General features: G+C 31.9%; 3 protein-coding genes and 1 non-coding gene across 6 annotated transcripts; 3 read left to right on the top strand and 1 right to left on the bottom strand.

Annotated features, from left to right (window-relative positions):
• Positions 1–4,874: 4,874 nt before the first annotated feature.
• On the top strand, positions 4,875–27,434 carry LOC120136818 (oleoyl-acyl carrier protein thioesterase 1, chloroplastic-like). Of its 2 annotated transcripts, XM_039152776.1 has the most exons (8): positions 4,875–5,250; positions 6,108–6,241; positions 6,336–6,449; positions 6,802–6,897; positions 7,798–7,885; positions 8,129–8,197; positions 8,318–8,642; positions 27,390–27,434. In XM_039152776.1, exons 1-7 carry the CDS (start codon positions 4,903–4,905, stop codon positions 8,594–8,596), a joined length of 1,128 nt encoding a protein of 375 aa, XP_039008707.1. In that variant the 5' UTR covers positions 4,875–4,902; the 3' UTR covers positions 8,597–8,642; positions 27,390–27,434. The 2 variants fall into 2 exon arrangements, with proteins under 2 accessions (XP_039008707.1, XP_039008708.1); XM_039152777.1 differs by lacking the exon at positions 27,390–27,434 and having other exon boundaries at positions 8,318–8,911.
• Positions 9,175–11,148, bottom strand: LOC120136820 (adenylate kinase isoenzyme 6 homolog). Its single transcript, XM_039152779.1, has 3 exons — positions 10,923–11,148; positions 9,530–9,718; positions 9,175–9,354 (listed from the first exon to the last, which is right to left on the bottom strand). The coding sequence occupies exons 1-3, from the start codon at positions 11,052–11,054 to the stop codon at positions 9,202–9,204; spliced, it is 474 nt and encodes a 157-aa protein (XP_039008710.1). The 5' UTR covers positions 11,055–11,148; the 3' UTR covers positions 9,175–9,201.
• LOC120136817 lies at positions 15,517–22,647 on the top strand. Of its 2 annotated transcripts, none has more exons than XM_039152774.1 (11): positions 15,517–15,768; positions 16,172–16,290; positions 16,370–16,586; positions 16,965–17,037; positions 17,328–17,440; positions 18,058–18,142; positions 18,997–19,069; positions 19,913–19,968; positions 21,664–21,729; positions 22,283–22,357; positions 22,423–22,647. In XM_039152774.1, the coding sequence occupies exons 1-11, from the start codon at positions 15,584–15,586 to the stop codon at positions 22,501–22,503; spliced, it is 1,143 nt and encodes a 380-aa protein (XP_039008705.1). In that variant the 5' UTR covers positions 15,517–15,583; the 3' UTR covers positions 22,504–22,647. The 2 variants fall into 2 exon arrangements, with proteins under 2 accessions (XP_039008705.1, XP_039008706.1); XM_039152775.1 differs by having other exon boundaries at positions 15,518–15,768; positions 22,283–22,348; positions 22,423–22,646.
• Positions 24,115–24,196, top strand: TRNAS-UGA. The gene has a single exon. It is a non-coding gene; the product is annotated as a tRNA-Ser (tRNA).
• Positions 27,435–27,455: the final 21 nt, after the last annotated feature.

Below are 27,455 nucleotides of genomic sequence, written 5' to 3'. Positions count from 1 at the left end.
AACACCTCTACTTGGTACAACCATTATAAGTCTTGTAATTTAATATTATTATTTCGTTTCATTTGAATTAAAAGCAATAAAGTGGGAGATGAAATATAGAAGTTGTGCATAGTAGAGGAACTAATGAGAATTTAACCATATAGATCTCTCACATAAACTTCTAAGCGTTCAAATTTTCTATATTTAATGTCTAAAAGCGGACGGCCGGAAGAGATGCTGCTGCTTACAAAACATTTAAGGGAAAACTACATATTTAGTCACCCAGGTATGATTTAAAAAAAAACAAAATTAAAATTGAACTAAAGTGATAATTAAATGACTAACTATTGGAGCAGGCAGCTGATTCTGCCAAAAGGGGTTATCAGGGATGTTGAGAAATTATGTATGAGGTTTTTCTGGAAAGGGTGTGACTCCCCAGCTAGAGGAGCTAGGGTAAGTTGGAGCTAGATCTGTTCCCTGAAATCTGAGGGAGGGTTAGGGTTGAGGAGTTTGACTGATTGGAGTAAGGCTTGCTGCTTATTGCTAATCAAGAAAATCCTGGCAGGAGAGGGCTCTCTCTGGATTGCTTGGGTGAATTCTTACTGCCTTAGATTAGTAGGTTTTTGGAATGTTGAATATAAGGCTCATTTCAGTTGGATCCTAGCAAAATTGTTCAAAATGAGGAGTGAAGCTAGGAGGGTTTTTGGCTCCAGTAGTAGCTGGGACCAAATCAATGCCAGATGGATATGAGATAACATTCGGAATAGGTGTGAGAAAGTACGTTGGCATCGCCTAGTGTGGTTTCCTGGCCATATTCCAAAGTTCTCTCTGATATCTTGGATGGCAATCTTGAACAGATTGCCCATAAAGGACAGGCTCTCTAGATTTGGTATAGTAATAGATGGAGGTTGTGGTCTGTGCAGCTCTGGTCTTGAATCTCAGGACCACATTTTTCTGACTGTGCATATACAAAGGAAATCTGGACTGCTATTCTTCTTTCTTGTGGTCTTTCTCAGGCCCCTCCCGACTGGAATGGTTCTCAAGTTGGCTTGGACTGGATTCATCTACTTCATTTGGGAGGAACGAAATCGCAGATATTTTGGAGGAACTCATCGTTTGGTTGGAGTTGTTGTTAGTTGTATTAAAGAATCTGTTAGAATCAAATTGCATAGAACTCATATAAATAGAATTGATGTTGTAAATAGGGAACTGTGTATAGATTGGGGATTGGTGTAATGTCTTTGAGTTTCTGTTTTGTAGCAGCATTGCTGCCTTCCTTTTTGGATGAATGAAATTTTACTTATCCAAAAAAAATGACTAACTATGTAATTTACCCAATTTTAAAAAACTACAAATTCCATTGCCAAGAATTGAACCCGGATCTTCTAGATGAAAGCCAGATATCCTAACCACCGGACGACAATAGAAACTTGCTTTGCTATTCCTTTTTTCCTCTATTTATCATCTGCAAACTTGAATTTCTCGAAAAATGTTTTAAAAGAATGATAGTTTTTTATTGATGTATTTATTATAATATAAACTCAAAAACATACTTCATTTTTATATTAATTTTAGATAAAAAAAATTACTCCTTCCGTCCCATAATTTGTGTCTCATATTGATTATGCACATAGTTTTAGGAAGTATATTTGATTAAGAGAAATAATAAAATTATCCCTAAAAGGTGATTGATAGATTTAACTGATTTATTTTGATAGATATAAAAAAGTAAGACATATAAGAATAAAAAATGAACTATAAGTATTGTTGTTCTTTGACTTTTTTTAATAGAACATTTTAAATGAGATAATTTTAAAAACGCAGGAAATATAAAATAACAAAAATAGATAACTTAATCAACCGATAAATAAATAATAAATAAATACTCTAAATTACTAAATTATTAAGATTCAACGTCTAAATAAATTATTGATAAAGTAGATTTGATAAATAAAAAGATTATTAAAATAAATTTTGAAATAAAATAAATGATAAATGTTATCTTTTTTTTATATTAATCTATGGTGTTTACAAATGATTATATTTATTCTAAAAATTCTCAACTATTTGACGCTCAAATATTTTATAGGCTCTGATGCTTGAACCCGAAACCTCTAATAACGCGGGAGAGATTTTTTTCTCCTTTATAAAGAAGGGAAACTAAAAAACAAGATGAATATATATAATCTTAAAATACATATAACAGGAGTCCTATGTTGAGTTGAGCTATAAATAATTAAAATTTTATAATTTTATAATTATTCAAAATATCTTAACATGTTGATTTAACTTTAGATTGAAATATTTTAAGATATTTTAAAAAATTATCACCAACTAGTTGATCTGTTAGGATGAAATATTAGATTTTTTAAGTAAGATCGATGATTCAAACCCTGACATGAATTAGTCGATTATGAACATTTACAAAACACGATATGAATTAGTCGATTATGATTAATTAAAAAATACTTTAAAAAATTAACTGACATATAATTTATCCATAAAAAGACACATGAATATAAAAAAGTTTAAGTTATTAGTTCTTTTTTATCTTTACTAATAGGCAACGACACCAATTTTAATGTTAGTTACTGATTATATGTATTTTTTATTGTTTTTCTATATCGTACTTTTATTTTTCTATTGTTTTTAATTTTCAATAAGTTTACCTTTAAGGCACGTTTTCATATGCCTTTATGACAAATTTTTTCTGTCTTTTGGCACATTTTTGATCGTTTTACCATTGTTTTTCATATATTTTTTTTAATGGTTGATTCAACATGCCACGACTGATCAATATGATATTTATTTGTTATCATGTTGATCTACCCTACTTTGGACCCTTGTATTGTATTTGAATATTTGCTTTACGTTCGTAGATAGTTTTTCTTGTAGCTCGAATTTAATTTACGATTTTGTCGGTATTTTTCAATAGCTTAATATCCTTTTGTAGTTTGTTTGTCAATACGATCATATATGTTTGTATCTATCATTGTTGGAATTTTGTTAAGTTTTTTTAATCTTTCCTTGATCCTTATGTGATCTTAAGATGCTAATTTTGTATCAATAATTTTTAAAAAATCTCCCAATTATATACTTAATTTACGATTATTATCACAAATCGTCACTATAATTCGAAATATCTAGAAACACAAGTCATCCAATATTTTAGTTTTACAGATCCAAAGTAATTTTCTCCTTTAAATATATCACTAAGAATGAAATAAAAGATAAGGAATATTATAATATTAATTAATGTTAAATTCTGAATTAAATTTTAGGGTTACACATTTAATACATAAACTATCAATTTTAATCAGTTTAGTATCTAAACTTTAAATTTTTTGAAAACAATACATAAAATTTAGTTTTTGTTTTATTTTAATACCCATGTTCAAAATTTAACGTTAAATTTTGAAAAAAAAAATAAAATTTTAGGTAATAAATGAACCAAATTGATAGTTTGGGTACTAAAAGTTTTCTAACGGTGGATGACTAAAATAAAATAAAAATAAAACATGAGGTATGATTTTGAAAAATTAAAATTTTAAGTGTTAAAATAGACTATAATAAATTTAGATACTAAATTCATAATTTATCCTAATTTCTAAACCATTTTTTATATATAAAGATAAATAATTGAGGACAAACGTCATTTAATGGCATTGATGGTTTAAGTATTGACAGAGATTTTTATACAGAGATTTATTTGTAGAGATTATTTAATATTTTAGACGTATATATGTAGACTGTATATGAAGACTGTTCAACTATTTATTTATTTATACATGCATGATATTTTTATCTTTACTTTTATTTTTTTAACTGTCGGAGGTCTTCCACGAAAATTACTCTCAATCTGATATTAGAAGTAGTCTACTACCGTACCTTTCTCTTATCCCATTGCATATGTGAATATAATTTTGTTGTTGTTATTGTTGTTGAGATGGTTTAAGCATTGAGTATTTTCCCAAGTTTTAATTGTCCATTTGCTTTAATAGTCCGTTTACCCAACATTGAAATGTGTACCCTACATCCTACGATCATGAGCCTCCTCCTCAGTAGGGTGGATTCCTCTATCCTATTAATTCAATTTTATACAAATTAAAATTTAAATATACAGTTTTAATTTAGTTTTAAATTTAATTATTAAATATTTAAATATTAATTGAAGGTTACATTATAAATATATATATATTAGTTTTATGTTTTATTTCAAAAAACATATATTAGTTTTATTTTAAACCTGTAAGTATATCTTTTAATTATATTAATTATAGATTTTATAAAGATATAAAAATCAAAAGATTATGATAGTAATATTAATTATTATTTCAAATTTTAATATTTTTACAATTGTATAAAATATATTTTCATGATAATATTAATTATTGTTTAAAATTTAAAATACTTTTTTAAATATATACAATTTTTCTCACGATAATATTATTTTTTTAGTTACAATTTTAAAATATTTTTTCATTAGATTAATATCTAATTATGGTATGGTAAAATCGAATTATTAAATAAATATTTTAAAATATTTTACTGAATTAATATTTACTACATTAATTAAATTCGATCAGAAATTTATAATAAAAAAATAAAAATATACTCCATAATTTTGTCGTGATTAATATTAACTATCGAGAGGCGTGCTTTATATTGATTTTAGCAGAACATATAAACCAAAAAATCACATGGTATAATGGCATTATCGTAATTTAAACATAAACCCAATGGCAAATACAAACTATAGTCCACAGTCCACACTGCCTCGTACTCATCGACAAATAAAATAAATAAAATAATAAATAAAATACCCAAAAGGAAAGAAAAGTCAGAAAATAATTTTTTTAAAAAGTACTGAAAAAAAAAGCTAAGCTTCTCTCAGAAGAGAGAGAGAGAGAGAGAGAGAGAGAGATGCTGAAGCTTTGCTCTTGTAATGTGACGGACCAAATTCAGGCGTCGGTTCAATGCCGATTCCCAGGTTCATCCGGTCCATTTGCATTTCGCCTGCGGAGTCCTGTCTCTGTCTCTTGTTCTCCTCCGAGTAGACTCAAGTTGATGCCGGTTCGAGCGGTTCTGTCGAGCCAGAGAACCGAAGTGGCCGAGGTCGTTAAATCCGGGCCGGGGAGCTTGGGTGAACGGCTCCGATTGGGAAGCTTGGCTGAAGACGGGTTGTCTTTTAAGGAAAAGTATATAATAAGGTGTTATGAAGTTGGAATCAACAAAACCGCCACTATTGAAACCCTTGCTAATCTCTTGCAGGTATTTTTCAAATTTTCTCCTCTCTTTTCGAAATTTAGGTTTCGATTGCTACGGATTACGGATTGTTTTTCAAAGTTGAATCTTGAATGTTAAGAGAGAAATGGGATCTGGAGTCCATCTTTTATCTTTATTTGTTTACACCTGTTGATTGGAAATTGTTTAGGAGCTTCAAGCTTTTTCTGTTTTTTTTTATAAATATTTTTTACTATTGTTGGATTTTGGATGCATTGAAGCTTTCTCAGTGTACTATGGAAGTACGATCAGTCTTTTTTAAGAATTACTGTATTTTTCGTTTAGAAATTGATTAAATTAAAACTGATTTTTTTCTTTGATAAATCTAGGTGAATACAAAGTATTTTCTTTTAAAAAAACTCAATTATTTGACAATTAATGCTCATTCCCTACATACTGGATGAACCCGGGACCTCAAGGTAAATTAATTAATCTCTCTGACTGTATCAATGATAAAAAAAAAAACAAAAAAAGCAACTGACGACTTGTAGTCTTCAGATCAAAGATTTTACATGTAAAAGTTAAAACATTTAAAATTACTCCAATCTTTACTGTATATAAGTTTTTTGATTGAGTTGATGTGATAAGTGAGTGTATCATATTATAGTTTTTATACAAAACTGACCGATTTAACTTTGATTTTAATTGATACTTGTGTTTTTAAGATTTTCGGGGACTTTGTTCTGGAAACTCTCATAGTTTTTGCTCATTCCCTTTGTTTTGGTCAATTTGTTTGTTTAATTTGATCATGTACCAAGTTTTAGCAACTTTGGATGAAATCATGAAATGAAATGTTCATTCTCGACTTTTTGTTTGTTTATTCTTTTGGAATTTATGCAATGCAGGAGGTTGGATCTAACCATGCTCAGAGTGTTGGATTTTCGACAGATGGGTTTGCTACGACCCCTGCCATGAGAAAATTGCATCTTATATGGGTGACCGCACGAATGCACATAGAAATATACAAATACCCAGCTTGGTGGGTCATTTTCTCCTTCATCTAATGATCATCATTTCTGGCTTCCATTTGTAACATATGTTACAAAAGTTTGGTATTTGATTTGGTGGCTTAGGAGTGACGTGGTTGAAATCGAGACATGGTGCCAAAGTGAGGGAAGCATTAGAACCAGAAGGGACTGGATCCTAAAGGATGCCGCAACTGGTGAACTTATTGGAAGAGCTACAGGGTGTGTTCGAGCTTTTATCCTCCCTTCTCTTTGCATGTTATAAGATCCATAACATGAGATGACCCTAGGGCACTAATAATTCTCACACGCACTAGTTGACGTTGAAATTACATCAAAATTAGAAATTATTTACTGGCTTAAATTCTGTCCTGTGAACAATCATTTTGCTAGCTGCTGCCTTTCCTGACATATTTCCATCTCGATGTAATGTTTCTTTATGAATGCCCTTAAATTTCTTCATTTCTGCCGTACTGTTTCTAGATTAACTGCAATGGTTTGTATTAATGCGTGCTTGTATATTTATTAAGATTAGCTTTATTCCAAAAGTTAATTGCGCCTGGCTTGATTGCAGCAAGTGGGTGATGATGAACCATGACACAAGGCGGTTGCAGAAAGTTAGTGATGAGGTCCGGGAAGAGCTTATGGTCCACTTCCCACAAGAGCCTAGGTAGGAGCTTTTCCTCACCTGAGATGTAAATATTGACTCATTTTATATCTTTAATTACACTACTTAACGGGATGCTAAATAAATATGACGTGATTGTACTCCATAACGACCTTCTTAGCATTATTTTGTCCAATTTTCGAATTACTAATGCTCACTGCTTTGTTCAAGTTGAGACCGAAGTTGGATGCCTAATAGCATATTCATAAATGCTTAATGTCAACCAACTCCTAAAAGTTTTGCAACTGTGCCATTGGGATTTCAGAGCTTGAAAATGTTTGTGGTCTTGCGTATATTTGCAGACGTAAAGGTTTGAAAAGGGTTGAGAGACCAATTTAAATTTTTTAATTAGTGCCTCTTTTTATACATATACAAAAATAAGTGCAATTGAAGTTTCTTCAAAAGGCTACAGTTCTAAATTATTTGTTGAGGTGTGGTGTTTCATAGTCTATGGATATGGTTGGACTGGGAACATTTTTGTAAACATTTAGAAGCTCTGTTTTAAGTGCATATTAGAACTTGTAATTTATTTGCTTTGAACGCACATTTCTTAATCGAAGTTGTCTGAAGCTGGATACTGGATAGGGTAAATAATATATATGCCTCATGACGACCAAATCATCAGAATTTGAAACTAGTCCTTTTTTATGGTGGACTAAATGCAGTATATTGTGAATTTTAGAAATCTTGATATTTTGTTGCGAGAAATGTTGTGAAAATGTTGTAGAAAGTAGATGCTCGAACTTGCAGGATAAATTTCACCACTTAGGGAAAGACCCTTTGGGTTTAAAGCATGCATCAACTTCTTAAGTTCAAAAAAGAAATTCAGTATTCGTATTTATGGAATTTACTTTATGCAAGGCATTGTTTCTCGTTTGATTGGTCCTCTTGTGGCTTTTACAGATTAGCATTTCCAGAAAAGGACAACAGAAGTTTGAAGAAAATTCTCAAATTAGAAGATCCTGCTCAGCATTCCCGGCTTGCGCTTACGGTAAGATTGTTTGTTTATCTAAGCACTGTAAAAAATGGAATGGAGGTTGAATTAGTGAGGCCGGTTTAATTAAAAAGAATTTAAATATTAAAATTCTAATTTTAACATCAAAAGAGTATAATGGAATGGACTACGCATCGGTATCTGGTTCGACCAACCAGTCAGTTCCGGTTTTCTTTTCAACAGTGTATCCAAGTTGTTTGTATACTCGTTAAAACCGTTGATGTGCTTTAAAATTTGCAGCCCAGACGAGCTGATCTGGACATGAACCATCATGTCAATTACGTCACTTACATCGGATGGGTTCTGGAGGTCAGTAGAAAGAGCTTCTAAAACTTCTTTTGTTCTGTCGATTTAGGTTGTCCAAAAAGAGTTGGTTTAACTCTTCCAGTTGATTTTGTAAGCTGATGGTTATACATATCTATTTGGCAGAGCATGCCTCAAGAGATCATTGACACCCATGAACTGGCAAGTATCACATTGGACTACAGGCGGGAATGCCTACAAGACGACGTGGTTGATTCGCTTACCAGTCCGGAACCTGCAGAAGATGCCGAAACAGTTTCTGAGCTTAACGGAACAAACGGGTCTGCAGTGGCAAGAGAAGACGATGCGGACTGCCCTAAGTTTTTGCATCTGTTGAGAGTATCTACTGACGGACAGGAAATAAACCGAGGCCGTACCGAGTGGAGAACAAAACCCGCAAGATGAGGTACGCAAGTGGAGAAACGAACCCTTAAGATAGGAAATAAGTTATGGTTCACTGTCCCCTTTCGCGTTTGCATTAGTTTTAAGGTTTCCCGTCTTTGTTTTGGTGTTTTCGTATCGTCAATGGATTTTGGCCCGAAATTTCGTCGTAGGGAATTGCTTGAAACTGATATCTGAAAGACCCACGTCAAAATCCATGGAACTCTTGTACTTCCATATTTCTTTATGTTTTCTTCTCGACTGTCTGTTTAGTATTTACCTAGTATGAGGTGAAGTTTGGAACTCTTGTTCACAATCGTAGAATTTATTGCTTTAGAACATGTTTGTCTATTGTATGGATCCTTTTTCAGCCAATCCCGCATTTTGCCCCTTCAATTATGTTCTTTTCATAGTATGGTACCTAAAGTTCACATTCTTGAACTATCAGAAACAAACACCATTAACAAAATCACTGAATCAAAAGATCATAGCTTGAACCCAAACATGGAGATTAAGGGACCCTTAAACCTACAGTCGATAGAGACATACCTGATTATCGAACTCGTGCGAGCTTCTTCCATGAGGTGAAGCAAAGCACATGCAGGTCGATTACGAGAGACCACATGCGTTCAAGATGTCGGTGGCCAACTCCTGATCCAATCGGTTATGGTTGAAACATTTCTAGTGATATCGTCGATGTCGTCGCTCTTCAAAGCTATCACGATATCTTCCGGGTAACTTTCTTTTGCCTCCTCTAGCAGTACTTGAAATATTTCACACTCCTGAATCAAAAGTTCGAGGTACGAGTTGCTCAAGAAAACAAAGAGTCGGAATAACAAAGAATGAACCGGAAAGTGAACGTTGGCACGTTTTAATTGATGGATACGAGTACGTACCCATGTCCGAAAGTAGGTCTGTCATGAATACTTTAGGAAAAAAGACGAGCATAGGAAGAACATAAAAAAGACTGGTAAGAGTATAATGGACAGAACATCGGTACCTTTTACTCAACCGATCATACAACACAGTGTTGTCGGTTTGAAGAACTACAACAAGATCAAACCATCGTTCGGGAAAGAAATCGCAACCGTGATAATCTACAATGTTTCCGCCTTCTTCCATTGCATCCTCAAGCTCATCACACACCTTCAGGATTCAACACATTGGAATCAAAGGCAACAGATCACAAGCTAAGATAAAAGAATGAAAACAATACAGTGACAAAATGCAGCAAACATACCCAAAGTTGAAACAAAAAAAAAGGGTGAACTATGTTATTCGAACTCGATAACCGTATCCTGATACATATTGGACACACGTATTCGAAGGTACATAGGTTACTTCAAGAAAAATGAAGAGTCGGATTAACATTATCGTGAATGCTATGTTATCAGGACTCTGATTTTACCTTAAAGTATCCGTATCCAACACATATTTGGACGGAAATACGATGTATTTCCTCCAAATATATGAAGAAAAAAACATAAAATTCAACTCCCTATCCGTATCCAAAACTTGCCCAAATCAAGGTAACATTGAGTGAATGAGATATGCGATCACACTCCCCAAAAATGCATTTAAGACCCCAATTATGTATGTATGCATGCATGCCTGTTAAGAATAGCAATAATCACAAATTCACAACCAGACAAGGACTAGATTTTTTCAAGTTTAAGAGCTGTTTACTGCTTAGATAGCGTGAAGTACACTAAAATCACTGAACTATTCGGTCAAAATGATCGCTAAATTTATAGTCGCGATGATAATTTTAGTAACAGTGATAAATTCAATAATCATTTTATAATTTTTAAAAGTTTAGTGGCCAAATCTATCATTTGAGCATAGTTCAATGACCTTTGATGTACTTTAACCAATTAAATATCATACCAAAAACATATTAGGGTAAATTATATGTTTAGTAACTAAATTATCAATTTTGATCCGTTTTATTATCTAAACTTTTAATTTTTTTCAAAACTATATCTAAGATTTAATTTTTTTTATTTTAGTAATCTACAATAAATTTTTGAAAATATTGAAAGTTAGTATTAAAAGAGACCAAAATTGATAGTTTAAGAATAAAATGCGACAAATTTTTAACAATAGAATACCAAAATAAAAAGAAAACTAAACGTTTAATTTAAAAAAAATTAAAATTTAAGTACTAAAACAGAGTTTTAAGTACTGCTTAGTTTACCCAACATATTATTATTTAAATTTCTCTTTACATAACGTAAAATTACAAATGTCCAGAAACCCTAAATTAATAATCTCAGGAATTAAAGCAAGAAATATTAAAAGAAACAATAAATCACAAGCTTAGAGGCGTAAGGGAGGAAGTGAAATTTACGAGGTCTTCGTTGATAACGTGGCGGAGATTGGTGGCCTCCGCCAGAGCAGTAGACGTCGTCGTTTTGCCGGTCCCAGGCGTGCCCGTCACCAGTATGTTGGGCCTCTTTCTCTTATTGCCGTCGGCAGCCATGGATAAATTCACTTGTTCTAGAGCTGGTTCGGGAATCAAGGGCTTACCAGAGGTTTTTCACTTTCCCCTAACTCAAAAGGTAAGAGCGCTTCGCGTTTGGCAATGGAAATAATAGGCTTTTGAAGAACTCTTCAAGCCTCGTGAAGATGAAGTCGGCCCGTGAGAAAAGCCCGGTTTGTTTCTTCTTTAGAAATTGCACTCACTTCTTTTTTTCTTTCTGGTACAACGACAAAATTGATCCCAAATCCAATTTCCATGAACCAGAGTCCAATTTGTATCAATTCCAAACAAATCCAGCCCTAAACTTTAGCAACGCCAATTAAAACGACAACCACATTCATCATGCTAAAAGTCATCCCTTTTCAAGATATACTCCCTGATCCATGCCATCCAAAAGGAACCATTACTAGAATCGTCACCTTTCCAGACGAAACGTATACACAGTTAGGGATGGTAAACGGACGGGTCGGATACGGATACTTCCTCCTCATCCTTATATCTATCTAATATTTTTCAATCCACCACTCGTTCACTGATGGGTATAAATTTTTAAATCTACACTCGTCCACGCAGGTAAATTTTTAAATTTATCTCCACACCCATTACTCACTAACAACATACCCATCTAGACCTGCCTGACAGTAAACTAATAGGATGTTGGAGTTAGTTCCCAGACAGTTCGTGATGGGGTAGCAGCGCATGCTTCAATTTATTAGAAGAGTGACTCTACGAATGATATGGAGACAGATTGTAGAGAACATGTAGTCGTAGAGTTGGATTGTTGAGTTGCTTTCGATGTTAATGTTCATAGTACGCCTAATATGGATTTTGAGAGACTAAAGAACATGAAAACTGCTACTTTTGATGTTAATGCTTATAGTACGACTAATTTGTATTTGTATGGGCAACATGGACTAAAGAACATGGAAAGTGACGTGATTAGTGAGATTATGAATTTAATCAAAGAGCCGAATATTTTCCTAATTAAAGACCAGATTAAAGACTAAATATCTTTAATATTTGGTTAAATTATATGTTATATATTATACAATATTAAAATTTATAAATTAGTTTCTAAAATTACACATAAATTCATTATGGTCCAAAATTTAATAGATATTTAGTTGGGCGGGCGGATGCGGGACGGGCGGATGCAGGGCGGGTAATGTCTCAAACCCATTACCCGCCCACCATCCACGACAGGTACCACTTTATAAATTCACACCCGTCCACTACCCGTTAAAATTATACCCATCCCCGCTCCAATTGGAACAGATGCGGTGCAGAATCTACGAAACTGTACCCGTTTGCCATCCATATATACAGTGGCTTAATCTTCTGAACCACAACTTTTGACAAAATTAGTTGCTTATACCATAAGTTGGAAACGCGAAAGAGAAAAGCTTTAACAAACTGCAACTTACCACCATAACTGAAATTTCTATGCGGTCACGGTCCAATCTTCATTCTAATTTTGTCCAACAAAAGCATACAATCCATTTCAGTGACCTTTCTTGTTATCAAAATCACCCTCGGATACCTGACTGAAAGATTACTCTGCCTAAACCCGGTAACCACTTGAACTTAATTGCACAGTCTATCATTCATACCACAAGCATAAAAGTTTTATACCAAGGCTTAATACAGAAAAAAAAATATCTAAACTATGCCTCAAAAAACATTTTAATTTCTCAAGAATTTTATGCTAAAAATAAGTGTTTATCGTTTTCCTCATTTATATTTTTACGTGTATATTATTATATTTTTATTTTTTTTGATTTTTTATAAATAAAAATATTATTCTTTAAAAGAAAAAAGAAATTTGTTTTAAAAAACTCTTAAGTTTTTAAAACTTACAAAATAACCCTAGTTAGGTTTTCACCGGATCTTCGAAGCTTCCTCTATGACAAACGACGGTGCTACTCGACGAGAGGACGGTTGGATTTTCCTCGACGTGAGGTGATGTTCTCACTAATGTAAGTGGTGATGGTCATGGGTTACCGAAGAAGGGTTCAGTAGTAAGGGGCAACGAACGATTTCTTATTTGACGATTGACAGTCGATTTGGGTGATTGTTGTCGGGTTTGGGGTCACGAGACATCGACAAAGTTGTTGGTGGCGGTGACGTCGGGGAAGAGAAAAGGGAGGGGGACGGTGGTGGGGGTGGGGGATTATTTTAAATTTTTTTTAAAAATATATATATATATATTAATAAAAATATTTTTATTTAAAAAAAAATTAAATAAATTTTCAAAATTACCAAAACATGACATGTGTCACTTAACGAAGTTTTTTAACGACAGTTAACGTTCAAACACCTAAAAGTGTAATGTTAAAAATATTATACAAATATTTTTAACGAAAAATTCTTTAGACACTAAAAACATTTTTCGAAGAATAATTTGGACACTTATTTTTTTTATTAAGTTTTGTACAAATAATCGTTTTACTTTTTACTTTATTTTTTTTGAAATATTTTAATTTTTAATAAAAATAATTTATGTTGGATAAAAATTATTAATAGAAGAATCTTCAATTCATGTGAGGTTGAAGTCGATCCGTGAGAAAAGCCTGATTTATTTATTTCTCTAGAAATTACAATCACTTTTTATGTGTAAATATATATATTGGAAAAAGAATATTAATAATTTAAATTAATTCATTTTTAAACCCCAAATAAGAATATAAAAACATTAAAACTCTGTTTTCAAAAATATTATTATTATTTTCAATTAAATCAATTATTGTGAAATAATTATTACATGAACCAAAAGATCTTGGTGGAAAGAAAATTGTTTGTTCCTTAAGGCCTTGAGTTCGAGCATTATGAATACTAGAGTTGTGAGCGTTCAATGTAAAATGATTGAGTTAAATAAATTAGGAGTGAATAAAATTCAATTCAACTCGGAAAAAACTCAACTCCAATTGACTCGACTTGAAAGATTTTCAAATTCAAATCAAGTTATAAAATAATACTCAAATAACTAAAAAAAAGTTTAGTAATTAGCGGATTGTTTTCAAGTTTAAATCAAACCCCTCAACTTTGTATGATATATGAAACAATATGAAGAAATATATATACATTGTATATAATTATAGAAAATCATTTAAATTGTAATCAAATAATATTATAATATTATAAATATTTATAATTAAATTTAAACAAAACTCAAACAACACGGCTCGGCTCGAAAGTTAAATAAATAAAACTCATTAATTTGAAAATTTTCTTATTAACAAGGTAATATAATATTCTCAAAGTAATGCTACATTTCACTATTATTATTCCCAAAGATAATCTTACATTCCGTGAACCAAACACATCCTAAACGCTTTTGGACAACATTCTAATTCACAAGATTAATTCTTTTGTTCTTCATCGTGGATCCCTAAACAAAGTTTGAAATAAGTTTTTTTTTTCATATCAACACCTATTCCTTTTGGAATAGATTGTATAGTATATATGGAGATTGCTTAAAGAGCCACTTCAGCAATAGTGATTAGGGCTGTAAATGAGACGAGATAGATTGCGAGTTACTCGAGATCGACTCGATAAATGCTCGATAAAATACTCGGATCGAATGGACTCGACTCGAGTTCTTAACTAGCCGAAATTAGCTACTTGATATTCGACTCGAAAAGCTCGTGAGCAGCTCAAAAATATAATATATTAAGATTTAAAAAAAAAAAAATTATTAATATATTAAGATTTTATTTTTTTAAATAAATTATTAATATATTAAGATTTTATTCGAAACTTAATTTAAGAATCGATTAACACCAAATTGGATCATAATTACTTGAAGATGTCTCCCATTTACATTCCACTTGGTCTCTACAAATATTATAAGATTATTGATTATTGATTAATTTTTATAGGTAACTATTAATATATTTTTTATGTTATTATCATATAATATATTAGAATTTTGAAATATATTTTATAATGAATCATAATATTCGGATTTTACTAACAATTTTATTTAATTTGAATTTGAAAAATTCTAAATGTTTTAATTGAATTCTTAAAATGCTAGTATCAAAATAATTAAGTCATTTTACATCTCTTAAAATAAGTTAAATTATGCATTTAGTGCTTAAACTATCAATTTTGTTTCGTTTTAACACCTGAACTTTTAATTTTATAAAATCATATTTAACATTTAGTTTTTATTTCATTTTAGTACCTACAATTAAAAACTTAGTACTTAAACTATCAATTTTGGCATGTTTTAATATCTAAAATTTCAATTTATTCAAAACTTAAAGTTAAATTTTGAACGGATACTAAAATGAAACAAAAGAATAAACTTTAGATATGGTTTTGAAAAATATTAAGAATTTAGGTATTAAAACAGATCAAAACTGATAGTTTAGATACTAAAAAAATAATTTACTCATTAAAATATGATATACTCGCCAATCAATGTACACCATATGCACGCTTCTGCAACCCGAAACTTCCCCCTTAATATCGGGGCCTTCTATCTTCTTCCCAGCCAAAACAAGCAGTTTTCAGAGGTTCCAACAATGTCGGTCATGGCCGTTTTCCCCATTGGCTACTCCTTACACCCTTCGAAATCACTTCCCTCTTCGATCAGCCGCCGCCACCGTGGACATCCAAAGCAGTCTTCACTAAGTCAAGCTGTTTTCTCTCACATCTCGGGTGCCGATCAGTTTTCCGTTATCCACTTCTTTAGACAGTCTTCTTTTACGTAAATTTCTAACTCATTTCTTTTCTCTGTTTCTAATGGTATTGTATTGGGTTGTTGCTCTACTGCTATATTATTATTATTAGAGACGTATTCAAGCTGAGTTGAGTCAAAGCAGTTGGAAGCTCGAGCCAAAATTTGAGACTCAAAGTTTGGTTTGAGTTGGATTTTGTTTCTAGAACTCAGTTTCACCTGAAATTGAGACTGGAAGTTCGGTTAATTCGAGCTCGATTCGAGAGAAAATTCGAATCGCTGGAGCTTACTTGATTAAAGTCATTTGATAGAACCTAGAAACAATGAATCCAGTGAATGTTACTTTGTGAATTTTTTTTTATACCTGAGGGACATGTCATGCTTTATCTAAACAATCCATGTAACTTTGTCAATTCATACTATTACAAAACAGGATTAGAAGTTTTCTGCATGAAGATGGTGAAAACCTTGGGGATGAACCAATGGAGAAACTAGATAAAGGAGATAGAGCTGCTGATGAGTCACATGAAAATCAAAATGGCGATTCCGCAGGTAAACATGGCTAATTGTATATTTTCTACTATCATAATTGTTTCATTTTTTCATATTTTGTTCATGTCATGTACTGCAGGAAGAGGAAGTTCTTTTCTGGCAAAATTAGCGATCGCATTAGGCGTCGCTGCAGCTCTTACTGTTGTATCATTTGGCCTCAAGGGAGTTAGTTTCGCATCATTGCTTGAAGTTCAACGCCTGGCTGAAGTTTCATCCTCTTCAACCATGGATTCCACCGTTGGTTTCACTTTCAATGGTTTTGGTTACAGATTTATACTTCCAGAAAATGCACCGGGGTATGTCTTCTGAGCTTGAACTACAACAAACTGCAATTCCAAAATTTCATGACTTTTACATTTTGTCTCTGTTGCTTTAACTTTTCACTTGACTTGAAGTACTATCTTCCGACATAAGGGTATGGTGATGACTCTCCAAGTACATGGAAAAACCTTAGAAGGAAAAGCCCGTATCGGTTACTCACTTCGAGTCCAAGTAATATAGGCTTGAATGGACCTTCAATACTATATATTTGGAGGTTTTTTGGAAGGTTATATTATGTTTGGGATTCATTTTTGAAAAATGAGTAGTCGGGGAGGTGTATCTGCTTCCCACATATGTATTTCATTCACTAACTAGAATGGTGCTAAAGTTTTTACCTAATCGCCATGTTTCAGATGGGTTTACTTTTGGTTGCTTATGGCTGCTGGTTGTGGACTTTTCATTAGTGAAGAGGCTTTAAATATCTGGGTCCGTCCTTTGCATTGGTACTTAATGTTTCACTAACACAACTTTTGCTGTCTTTTTCTGCTTTCTATGTTGTTTGGATTATTCTTTTCCTTTGAAGTATCAGTATCCAACATTTTGTGTCGGACATATAGATATGTGGATATGACCTCCAAATAGCTTCAACAAGTTTTATAATACTTGTATTCGACACTCATGCTTAAGTTCGAGTAGAATAGTCCCCTTTTATTGTATTGCTAGTTTAAACTAAGCACTCCCTCTTGAAATTGAACTTTTGTTTTGGATAAATTTAGGTTGGCATAACTTTGGCACGGATGCTATCATTGGATGGAACATGGCATTCCTTTGCTGAGTCTTTCTCAAGAAATGCTCCATACATAATATCCACAGTTCTCTGGGTATACTGGTTCGTTGCATCTTATCTTATTCTTTATTTTCGTCGTAACTATATGTTGCTCCAACTTTTCATTCTTTTCTTGAAGTGCTTACATATAACATTTCTGTCTGTCATAAGGGTACTGCCATATGACTTTTAAAGTATCCTAATATAACCGTTTCAGACAGTATTCCTATCTGATGTTCACACCCAAATTCAAGTAACGTAAAATATGGTTAACTTAGATAAGATTACATTCTTTGAATGGTGTTTATGAATAAAGGCAATGAGGCTTTCTCATGTTATAACCATGTGCTTCAACTTAATTTACAATAACCATAGGACATAGATTTTGAGGCTAACACCTTTGGACGTTGAAGATATCGACTAATACGGCATCCCATAGCATAGAGCTTTTCGTGTTGTTCAACATCTATGAAATATTTTTCGTGGTCTTATATTAAACTTACACTCCGCCAATATCCAACTAGTTTTGCATTGTATGCTTATCATGAGTTAATCCACCTTTAACCACTAATTTTACCAATTCTAACCGTGGTAATGGCTTGTTCTTTATTCCTTCCTAGGTAGCTTATGGTTCCTAAATGTTTTATTCTTCGTTGCTAAATTGTGACTTGAAAATTTAGGGGAGTTTGCATCAGTGATATGATACCATTTTACCTTGGAATGCTGTTCAGACAAACTGGAGCATCTGATGATGTTTGTTCCAAGGTTTGTTTATTTTTATGCAGACATGGTAGTGCGTATTAAGATATTTGTGGATATTCAATTCATTTTTACTAGTCCAAATATCATAATTACTATTGGCAGCAGATGCACATTCTAATTTTTAGATATTCATTATCCGATTTCGTTCGATTTTTGCTAATAATCAGTTATACAAACTCATTTTACTTTTAGAGATAATAGATTTAGATATCTAAATTCGAGTCCATTGTCTGTCATACTTTAATTCTTTAAGAAAATGAATATTTAGTGAGTTTATATATCTGACCAACAGCCCATTGAGTGCCTCAATGGTTAAGAGAAGTGTTGTTCTTCCTAGAAGGTCGAGTTCAAGCCAGGGGCTGATGCACTAAGCCCCTAGGGGACCAATTATATCCCCATTATTTAGGGAAAAAATATAAAATTTAGTTTAATATATTAAGGAAAAATAGAAAAAAATAAAAAATTTTGCATACTCATTATTTTTAAGAAATGAATATTAAAATTTTGGACTCCCATTCTTAAATTTCTGAATCCACCACTGATTCGAGCAGTTGTGTCTATAGGGAATGTGTTGTTAATAGATTAAGAAAAATATTGAACAAATATTACTTTGTAATCACCTCAAACTATTAAGAAGAATGTACAATGTTACTTTGGAGATAATATTCAAATTTAATATGAATAATAAATGAATTCGACTTTCAAAACAATAATTTACAAAAAATGCATTTATATCCAATCCGTTTCATTCTTAATATTTATGCATAAAATAGATCGATTTATAGCTCGTTCATGATTTGGTTGATTCCATTACGGTAATCATTCATCTCTTTTCTCAATGTTGATGATGAGGCCAGTTAGGAATTGGTGAAGAGAAGGTTTCGCAAATAAGGCGTGCTGTTCAAAAGTATGGCAATCTCATAGGCTTCAGTGAGTTACAAGACCTGAGTTCTTTTTCATTATCAACGTGGGAAAATGTTATTTGATACATGTATGCATGTCGAATGCATACACATATCTAACAATGTAAAACTTTTTAATTTTACATAGATTTAGGATCGTTAGATGAGTAAAAATAAATGGATGAAATTGACTCCTTGTTTTTTTCCCAGTAAATATCTTCACATTTTCTACTTTTAATCTTAACCATATGTTTTCACTCATCCAACGATCCTAAATCTGTGTAAAACTAAGAGAATTTTACATTGTGTAAGAGGATCCAACCTCATATATATATATATATATATATATATATATATATATATATATATATATATATGTTAGGATCAACTTATACTATGTAAAACTAATATGTTTCACATTAAAATGTTATTTGATACATGTATGCATATTGAATGCATACACATATCTAACAATGTAAATTTTTTTAATTTTACATAGATTTAGGATCGTTAGATGAGTGAAAATAAATGGTTGAAATTGACTCATTGTTTTTTCCCCATTAAATTTATTCACATTTTCTACTTTTAATCTTTAATCATCTGTTTTCACTCATCTAACGGTCATAAATATGTGTAAAACTAAGAGAGTTATACATTAATTTATAGCCATTATATTTAAATAAATAAATGATTTGAATTTAATTAAAATTTATAACTCATAAATAAATATTTCTTTAACTTGCAATAAAACATACTGAACACACACATATCACCGATGCATACCGAACACATATTAAAATTTAAAAGTTCCATGCATTTCGTATTCTAATTTTTATTTTCTGAAGTAAATTTACTTTTTTATGTTCTGCAGTTGAACGATTTTCACTCGGAGTAAGAAATCCCACAGCTTTCCTTGCAGGCTCCCTGGTTAGTATATACTTCTGGTGATAATTTTGATTAGGTTACTCAGATTTGAATGGGTTTATTTATATTTGAGGTAGGATTTCATGTATTTGGAAGGTCATATTTGCATACCTATAATTAAATGCAAATAAATATAAATATCGAATATCACGAATCAACTTACCTCAATAGTTAAAAGAATCGTTGTTATTTCTAGAGGTCATGGATTTGAGCATCAGCGATTGCAGCATGGTGATTGACCGTTCGTTGTCAAATGATTGAGAGTATTTAGAATAGATGCTATTTTGTAATTACCTTAGCTTAATACCTTAATAAAAAAATATAAAAATCGAATTTGAATACTTTAAATGATATAAAAAGTCAAAATAACATATAATTTTTTTTTTGATAAGAATTACAGGCCTCGTTAAAAACCCCCTTCTTGATTAAAGGATCTTTTAGAGAAAGCTCCTTAATCAGCGGAAGAAGGAAAAGAGTGCCTTAGGATTTTATTGATCATAACCAAAGTACATAAGATACAACCATAAGACAAGCAAACAAACCTTAAAAATAACATAACAAAAAAAACAAATTCCCCTATACGACCAGCCTCCCATACCCAACAACGAAACTATCACAGCCCCAACAATCTCAATAAACCAACAACCCTACTAAAAAATCTCTAAGGCTATTTAAAATATTCATCCAATCCCCTGCTTAGCTAAGGTGTCAGCCTCACAATTACAACTCCTCGGAATATGTCTAACAATGATCTCCCTGTCCAAAATTAAGGAAACAATTTTCTGAACCAACGAACTAACAAAACGAGGAGATGATGTCGGCAGCAAGATCCAATCCACCACTGATTTACAATCACTTTCTATAATTAACCTTCCTTTCATCGCCCATTCTGACGAGAGAAAAAAGTCAATTCTTTTCTCAATGGCTTTCAACGCTACGAGTGGAGGAAGACCCGGACCAACGGCGTGCGAGAAAGACCCAAGAATTTTACTTTATGAGTCTCTTAAAATACCCCCCAATTCCCCCAGCATCCCGTCCCCCTCTAACTGCCCCATCAACGTTGACTTTAAAGAAATGAAGAGGAGGAGGAAGCCAGCCCTGAACCTTCTTCCTTTTCGGTTCACTAGTATAATGCTTATCAGCAAGTGTAGGATCCCCTACTAGTGAATCAACCGGAATAATAACGTTCTGGTTTTTAGCTAAGAACCATTTAGCCAATCTAAATCTGCATATGAAGAAAAGCGAAGGAATGTCCAATTTCCAATCATCAAAAACCACCGAGTTTCTTGCCTTCCAAACAGAGGTTCAAGGTTAGATAACCGGAGGGTTAAATTGTCCAACTACAAAATTAATAGGGACCTAATAAGTATTTAGTCTCAAAATTTAGGAGGGGTCCGGAGTTAATTATATTAGCATACCGAACACTTACACATCAATCAAAACTGCAAAAGCAACCATTATGCAATGAAGATAAAGCAAGATTATTAAATGAATATTAAGCCGAGCTGAGAATTGGACTATTTAGTGCAAGGCATATCCATAGGCTGAGCTGGGTCAAGAGTAGGGCCTCAAGGCATAAGGTTTAAATCATTATCCACTGACTATTAAAAAATAAAATTCAATTTTTATATTAGTTTAATATTTACATATATTTATAATTAAATATGAATAAAAATAGCTTTCACCTCTAATGCACAGGGAATATCTCCTGAGTTCTTCTTTGCTGGAGTGTGTTGTGGTGGCTTGGTCACTCTTCCCATTCAGGTTAGTCATTCTGTGCTGGCAATGTAGATAATGCTATTTTTCCAGTGTACATAGAAGTCGTCATACGTACCTATATTTATGCTGCTCCGACTCTTCATTTATTTTAGTATCGATATTCAACGCATACTTATATCCGGCACTCACACTCGATTTAAAGTTTTATCGAACCATGAACGATGAACGATGAACGAGAATTATTAGTAGAAACATACAATCCAAGGCAACTTACAGATACTGCAAATTTGAATGGCCTATACTAATCTATTTTGAGACTGTTTATCCCAGTGTTTTATCTGTATACAGTAAAACTATGAATGCAATGGACCACACCTTGCGTTTCAATATGTTACTCCGACTCTTGATTTTATTTGAATACTTGTGTCTAACTCATATCCGAATGTCATTATAGGATACGATTCTCTAAATATACGAAAAAAGTTGAACGGATGCGTATTTTTCGGTATTTGGCGCATCTGGTTCGAACTAACATAGCTTTAACTTCTCACGCGACTCGGAACTAACGCTATATCCCCTTTCTTTATCTCGATTCAAGCTCGGGATCGGATTTTTGATGAGGAAACGTCCCGTCTTCGCGCTTGCAACCGTCGCCACAGTAGTGGTAAAACAGGTTCTTGTGGTTTTGATATCCGATTTTGCGTAAACAGAGATGCCTGATGTATGAAAATGACACAGGGAGCATGGACCGTGTTTCCATATGTTATGGCTGCTTCAACTGCATTGCTCCTTTACCTACGGCGCCACTTCTCAACCTAGCTCGGGTATTACAGGTTCGGCTTTCAATCCGGTTTTTTTTTTTTTTGTTAATAGAGGATGGAAGCTATAATGCTTACAAATGCAAAGGGCTTACTACTAATGCCCGATGGTGTCGTTCAATATTTAGATTTTCAGATTTCCATGACAAAAATGTGCATATATATTTTAATTGAAGTATAAGTGTATATATATATATATATATATAAACTTTTCATAGTATGAATAAATTATGTATTTAAAGATACTAAAATCCGGGTTCGAGCACCATAGATGTAAGGGGTGTGAGCATTCAATGTCTAACGGTTGAGAGTTATTTTTGAACGGAAGTTACCTTGTACTTGTTCTAGATTAATGAAAAAAAATACTAAAATCCGAAAATTTAAGAATGTTCTTGGTTCACGTAATGAATGAGTATATAAATAGGATTTCTGACATATTGTTGAGGATGTTTTAAGCTATTCTATTTGAATCAGGGGCGGATGTACATGGCTCCCTAGGGTGTTATTGCACACTCATTATTTTGAGAAAAATATTAAATTTAGTTTAATTTGTTAATAGGAATAAAAAAATAAGAAAATTTGCATACCCAAATTTTTTTAGAACAGAGTATTAAAATTTTGGACCTCTATTTTTTAATTTCTAGATCTGTCACTGATTTGAATGTAAGATTATGACGTTTGAGGAGCAAGTTAACATTTTACTACTAAACTGAAAATATTTATATGAAAATTTATATAATTATTTATGTTACACTATCTATATTTATAAAAAAAGTTATATTTTTAATTAATATACTAAATAATATGAAATATATTTCATTAATATTTAAATATATTTTAATTTGAATAAAATTGAAATATTTATTTAAATTTGTCTATTAAAAATTGACTTTATTTAAATTTAAACTAAATAAATAATTTAATCTTTAAAGAGATTTAAAACGTATTACATATACAGTTAAAGGATACATTACAGATAAACAAATAAATTATCGTAAATAAATATCGAAATGTAAAATCAAATGGAAGTTTAAAAACTCTGATTAGGGACATTTATTTTATTTTAAATAAATTAAAGAACTATTAGCTACTTCAATATAAATCAAGTGTCTAAAATGACGTAAATATTTCTGAAACTAAAATAAACATTAGTAATTAAAATTTGTCCTTAAAATATAAAACCCTACGTCTAAAACTTAAAATCCTAAATTCTATATCCATTATATATTTGTAATTATACGCTTTTAATCGATGGACAAAATCATACTACCTTCGTCTAAAAATCTCTCTTATTGACTTTTTAAAAGTCAATTTTTTTAAAATTTAACTATAATTATTTTAAATATTTTAAAAAATAATTTTTATTAAATATATATTTCAAAACTACTTAATTAAAGATTTTTAAAATATCTATTCTTTTCATATTGTTATCAATAATATATTTTAAATAATAATGAGTCAAAGTTAAAAAAATTAAGGAAAAAAAAAGTCAATGAAAGATAAATTTGTGGGGACGTATGTACGTCATTCTATTATAGGGATTATATGAACTGAATTAAGGTCGCACGTAGAACATCCTATAAAATTTTTATTATAGGCCGAGCAACATATTGTCGATATGTCCGAGTGGTTAAGGAGACAGACTTGAAATCTGTTGGGCTACGCCCGCGCAGGTTCGAACCCTGCTGTCGACGCATTTATTTGTTTTGCAAATATTAGTGATGCGCGTGTAAATGTGAAATTCCATTGAACCCGCTCTTTCAGCTGCTACTTCATCACATACACTACTATTTCCTAAAGCTTTAAGAGAAAACAAACAATAAAATAAAACCGCAGCCATGGATCCCATTATCAACGGTTTATATATATATATATATATATATATATATATAGTGGCTAGTTTTACTAAATATAGAAAATATCTAATTTTTTTGGATAATTTCTTTTATTACTCAAAGAAGCAGAGATATGCTACAAAATTAATCATCAATCACCAATCACAAAATCATATATACAACCTACTTACAAAAAATGATCGGTTAAACTATACCCCATGAATTACAAAGGTTAACATTAACACTATCTAACCTATTAATGTTCCTTCCTCTAAGTTTGATACCTACAATCTCCTTTATAACTTTAAGAATATCATCAACTGATCTGGAACAACCTTGGAATATTCTTCTATTTCGTTCCTCCTACAAAGTATATATACGTGGGCACCAAGCAATCTTTAATATAGTAGTGAGAAGAGATTTGCCTTTCTATGCCCCACAAGCCCAAACAAGCATGCCCTTCCAAGACAAAATGGTTATCTTCAATCCAGTTAGAAGCAAAATGGTATCCCATAAGGAAGATGCGAAGGGACATTCAAAGAGCAAATGGTCCCTTGTTTCCATTGCTTCATTACAAAGAACACTATTTCCCACATTATCAATCCCCATTCGTTGAAGCCGATCACGTGTAGGAAGTTTGTCCAAGAGAGCCATCTATGCAATCAAAGTTTGTTTAGGAATATGAAGGGGAAACCAGATTAATTTTCGCCAAGGGACTTTGTCACCCTTCACCCTAATCTCCTCCCATATATCTCTAATTAGGGCTGAGCAACGAAACGAGAAAATTGAAAAACTGACACGAACCGAGTAAAACGGTTCGGTTCGATTTAAAGTCTCAATTCTTTTGATTCGGTTCGGGTTTTCCATATGGAACCCATTTGTTCCATATTGAACCGAATAGGCAAATTTTTTTAAAAAAATATTTATAGTTTCAAGTGATTTTTTCATTGAAAAACCGAACCGAACCGAAAAACTCGAACCGTTAAAAAATCGAACCGAAAAAATCGGTTTCAGTTTTTTCAGTTTTTTAACCATTCGGTTTCGGTTTCAGTTTAAATTTTAAAAAATCGTTTATTTCGGTTCGATTCAATTTTTGGTAAAAAACTAAACCGAACCGAATACACCCCTATCTCTAATTGTAAGTGCCCCATTTGAAAGAGCTGGAATTGCTTCAGCTCTTAATTTAGGAATTCTGTTTAAGCACCAAGTTAGGTTTGCACCTCCTTCCATGAGCCAGAAGTCATTATAATATTTTTCTATTATCATTGAGACAAAAATTTGACACCTAGATCATATAAAGACCAAAGAAGGAAAATATTAAAAAACCTAACAAAAATCTTGAATAAAAATAAAGATACAAACAAATTTGACTACATCGATAAATGAACCACAAAAGGGGATGGAACTAATGAAAGACCACCGATAAATCGTAAATCAGAGTCAAGCGACGTGAGAAAACTATCCACGAATGCAAAACGCGCATCCAAATCAATCCGAGGGCCCAAAGTAGGGAATATCTTCATGATAACAAATAAGTGTCATCTTGATCAATCGTGGCGATGTCAAATCAAACCCTAAGAAAAAAGATAAACAAAAACAACGACAAAAAACCGTAAACAACGACAAAAAACCATAAACAACGACAAAAAACCGTAAGCTACCAAAAGACATAGAAAAATATGTCACAGAGGTAGAGATAAATGTGCCATATAAGTAGAGAACATGTTATAAAGACATAATTATTCTTATTAAAAAATATAAAGAAATAAAGAAAAAGATAACTGGCAAGAGATAACCAACATTAAAGTCGGTTCCGCCACCAATTAAACAAAATTAAAGAAGAAGAAATTGGATTGATCAATAAAATTGACACAAATTATAAAAAATAAAAAAAAGAGAAAGAAGAGAAAAAAACGGCTAGACTTTTTTTCAAATTATCAACCGCTAAACATGCCAATTGCAAACAAGAAAAATATCAAGTTAACTAACACAAACTCAAGCCATACTTTAATCCCTATGTTAATTCTTGCTCCCCGCAAAAATAAGGGCGTATATCGATTAAAGTAGAGATGAATAAAACTCGACTCAAAAAATTAATTTTTAGACTTGCTTCGATTCGAATTGACTTCAAGTTACAATTTCATAAACTCGACTCAAAAAATTTTAAGTTTAAATCGAGTTGTAAAATACAACTCAAATAACTCGAAATTTTTAGTGGTTAGTGGATTTATTTTCAAGTTTGAGTTGATTCTTTTAACTTTGCATAATATGTGTATCAAATATGAAAAAATATAACGAAAAAATATAACGAAAAAATATTTGTATTGTATATATGGTTATAGAAAGTCACTTAAATTGGAATCAAATAATATTATAAATATTTACAATTAAATTTAAACAGAAACTCGAAAAATCGATTCGGCTCGACTCAAATTTTAGACTCAACTTGAACAAAATTCAAGTCAACTTCGAGTTGTAAAATAGGACTTGTCAACTCGAATAACTCGAATTTTTTTACTCGACTCGATCGAACACTCACCCCTAAATTGAAGTACACACCCCATTCCAAAGAGCCAAAAGATTACATAAATTTCACCCTAATTGTGCCTTAATTAGGGATAATCAAATTATTCGAACTTAATGATTATGACTCAATCCAATCTTATATAATAAGTTGTTTTTTTTTAAAAAAAAATTGAGTTTGGATCAAGTGTAATAAATTTTGTGAAGAATAAACTCGGATCAATCAAGTTTGAGCTTGTAGTGAAAAATCCCTGACCAGACAAAAATCGGGATAATAGTTTATAATTCACCTTTATATACTTGGGAATAATTGTTATAGAATAATTAGTGTAGGTTATAAAATTTAATAAACATTTTACAATAAATATATAAATTTAATGACCAATGTATAACTTTTAAAAGTTATTGACTACATAGATTAATTTAATATAGTTTAGCTACTATTTATGTAGATTACCCAATCTAAAAATACACGGATTATTGAAAGGAAAAAAGAAAGCTTCTCATCATAGCGAAAAATACATGGGAAAGTCTCCTTTCTTTGTCTTCTTTTTCATTTTTCTTTCCCTCTCCAAATCAAAAACCTCCGATCTTT

Source organism: Hibiscus syriacus, unplaced genomic scaffold (genome assembly GCF_006381635.1).
Source record: "Hibiscus syriacus cultivar Baekdansim isolate YM2019G1 unplaced genomic scaffold, ASM638163v2 tig00110637_pilon, whole genome shotgun sequence".
Taxonomy (NCBI): domain Eukaryota; kingdom Viridiplantae; phylum Streptophyta; class Magnoliopsida; order Malvales; family Malvaceae; genus Hibiscus; species Hibiscus syriacus.
Note: the sequence above shows the minus strand (reverse complement) of the source record. Positions and strands in the feature narration are given on the sequence as shown.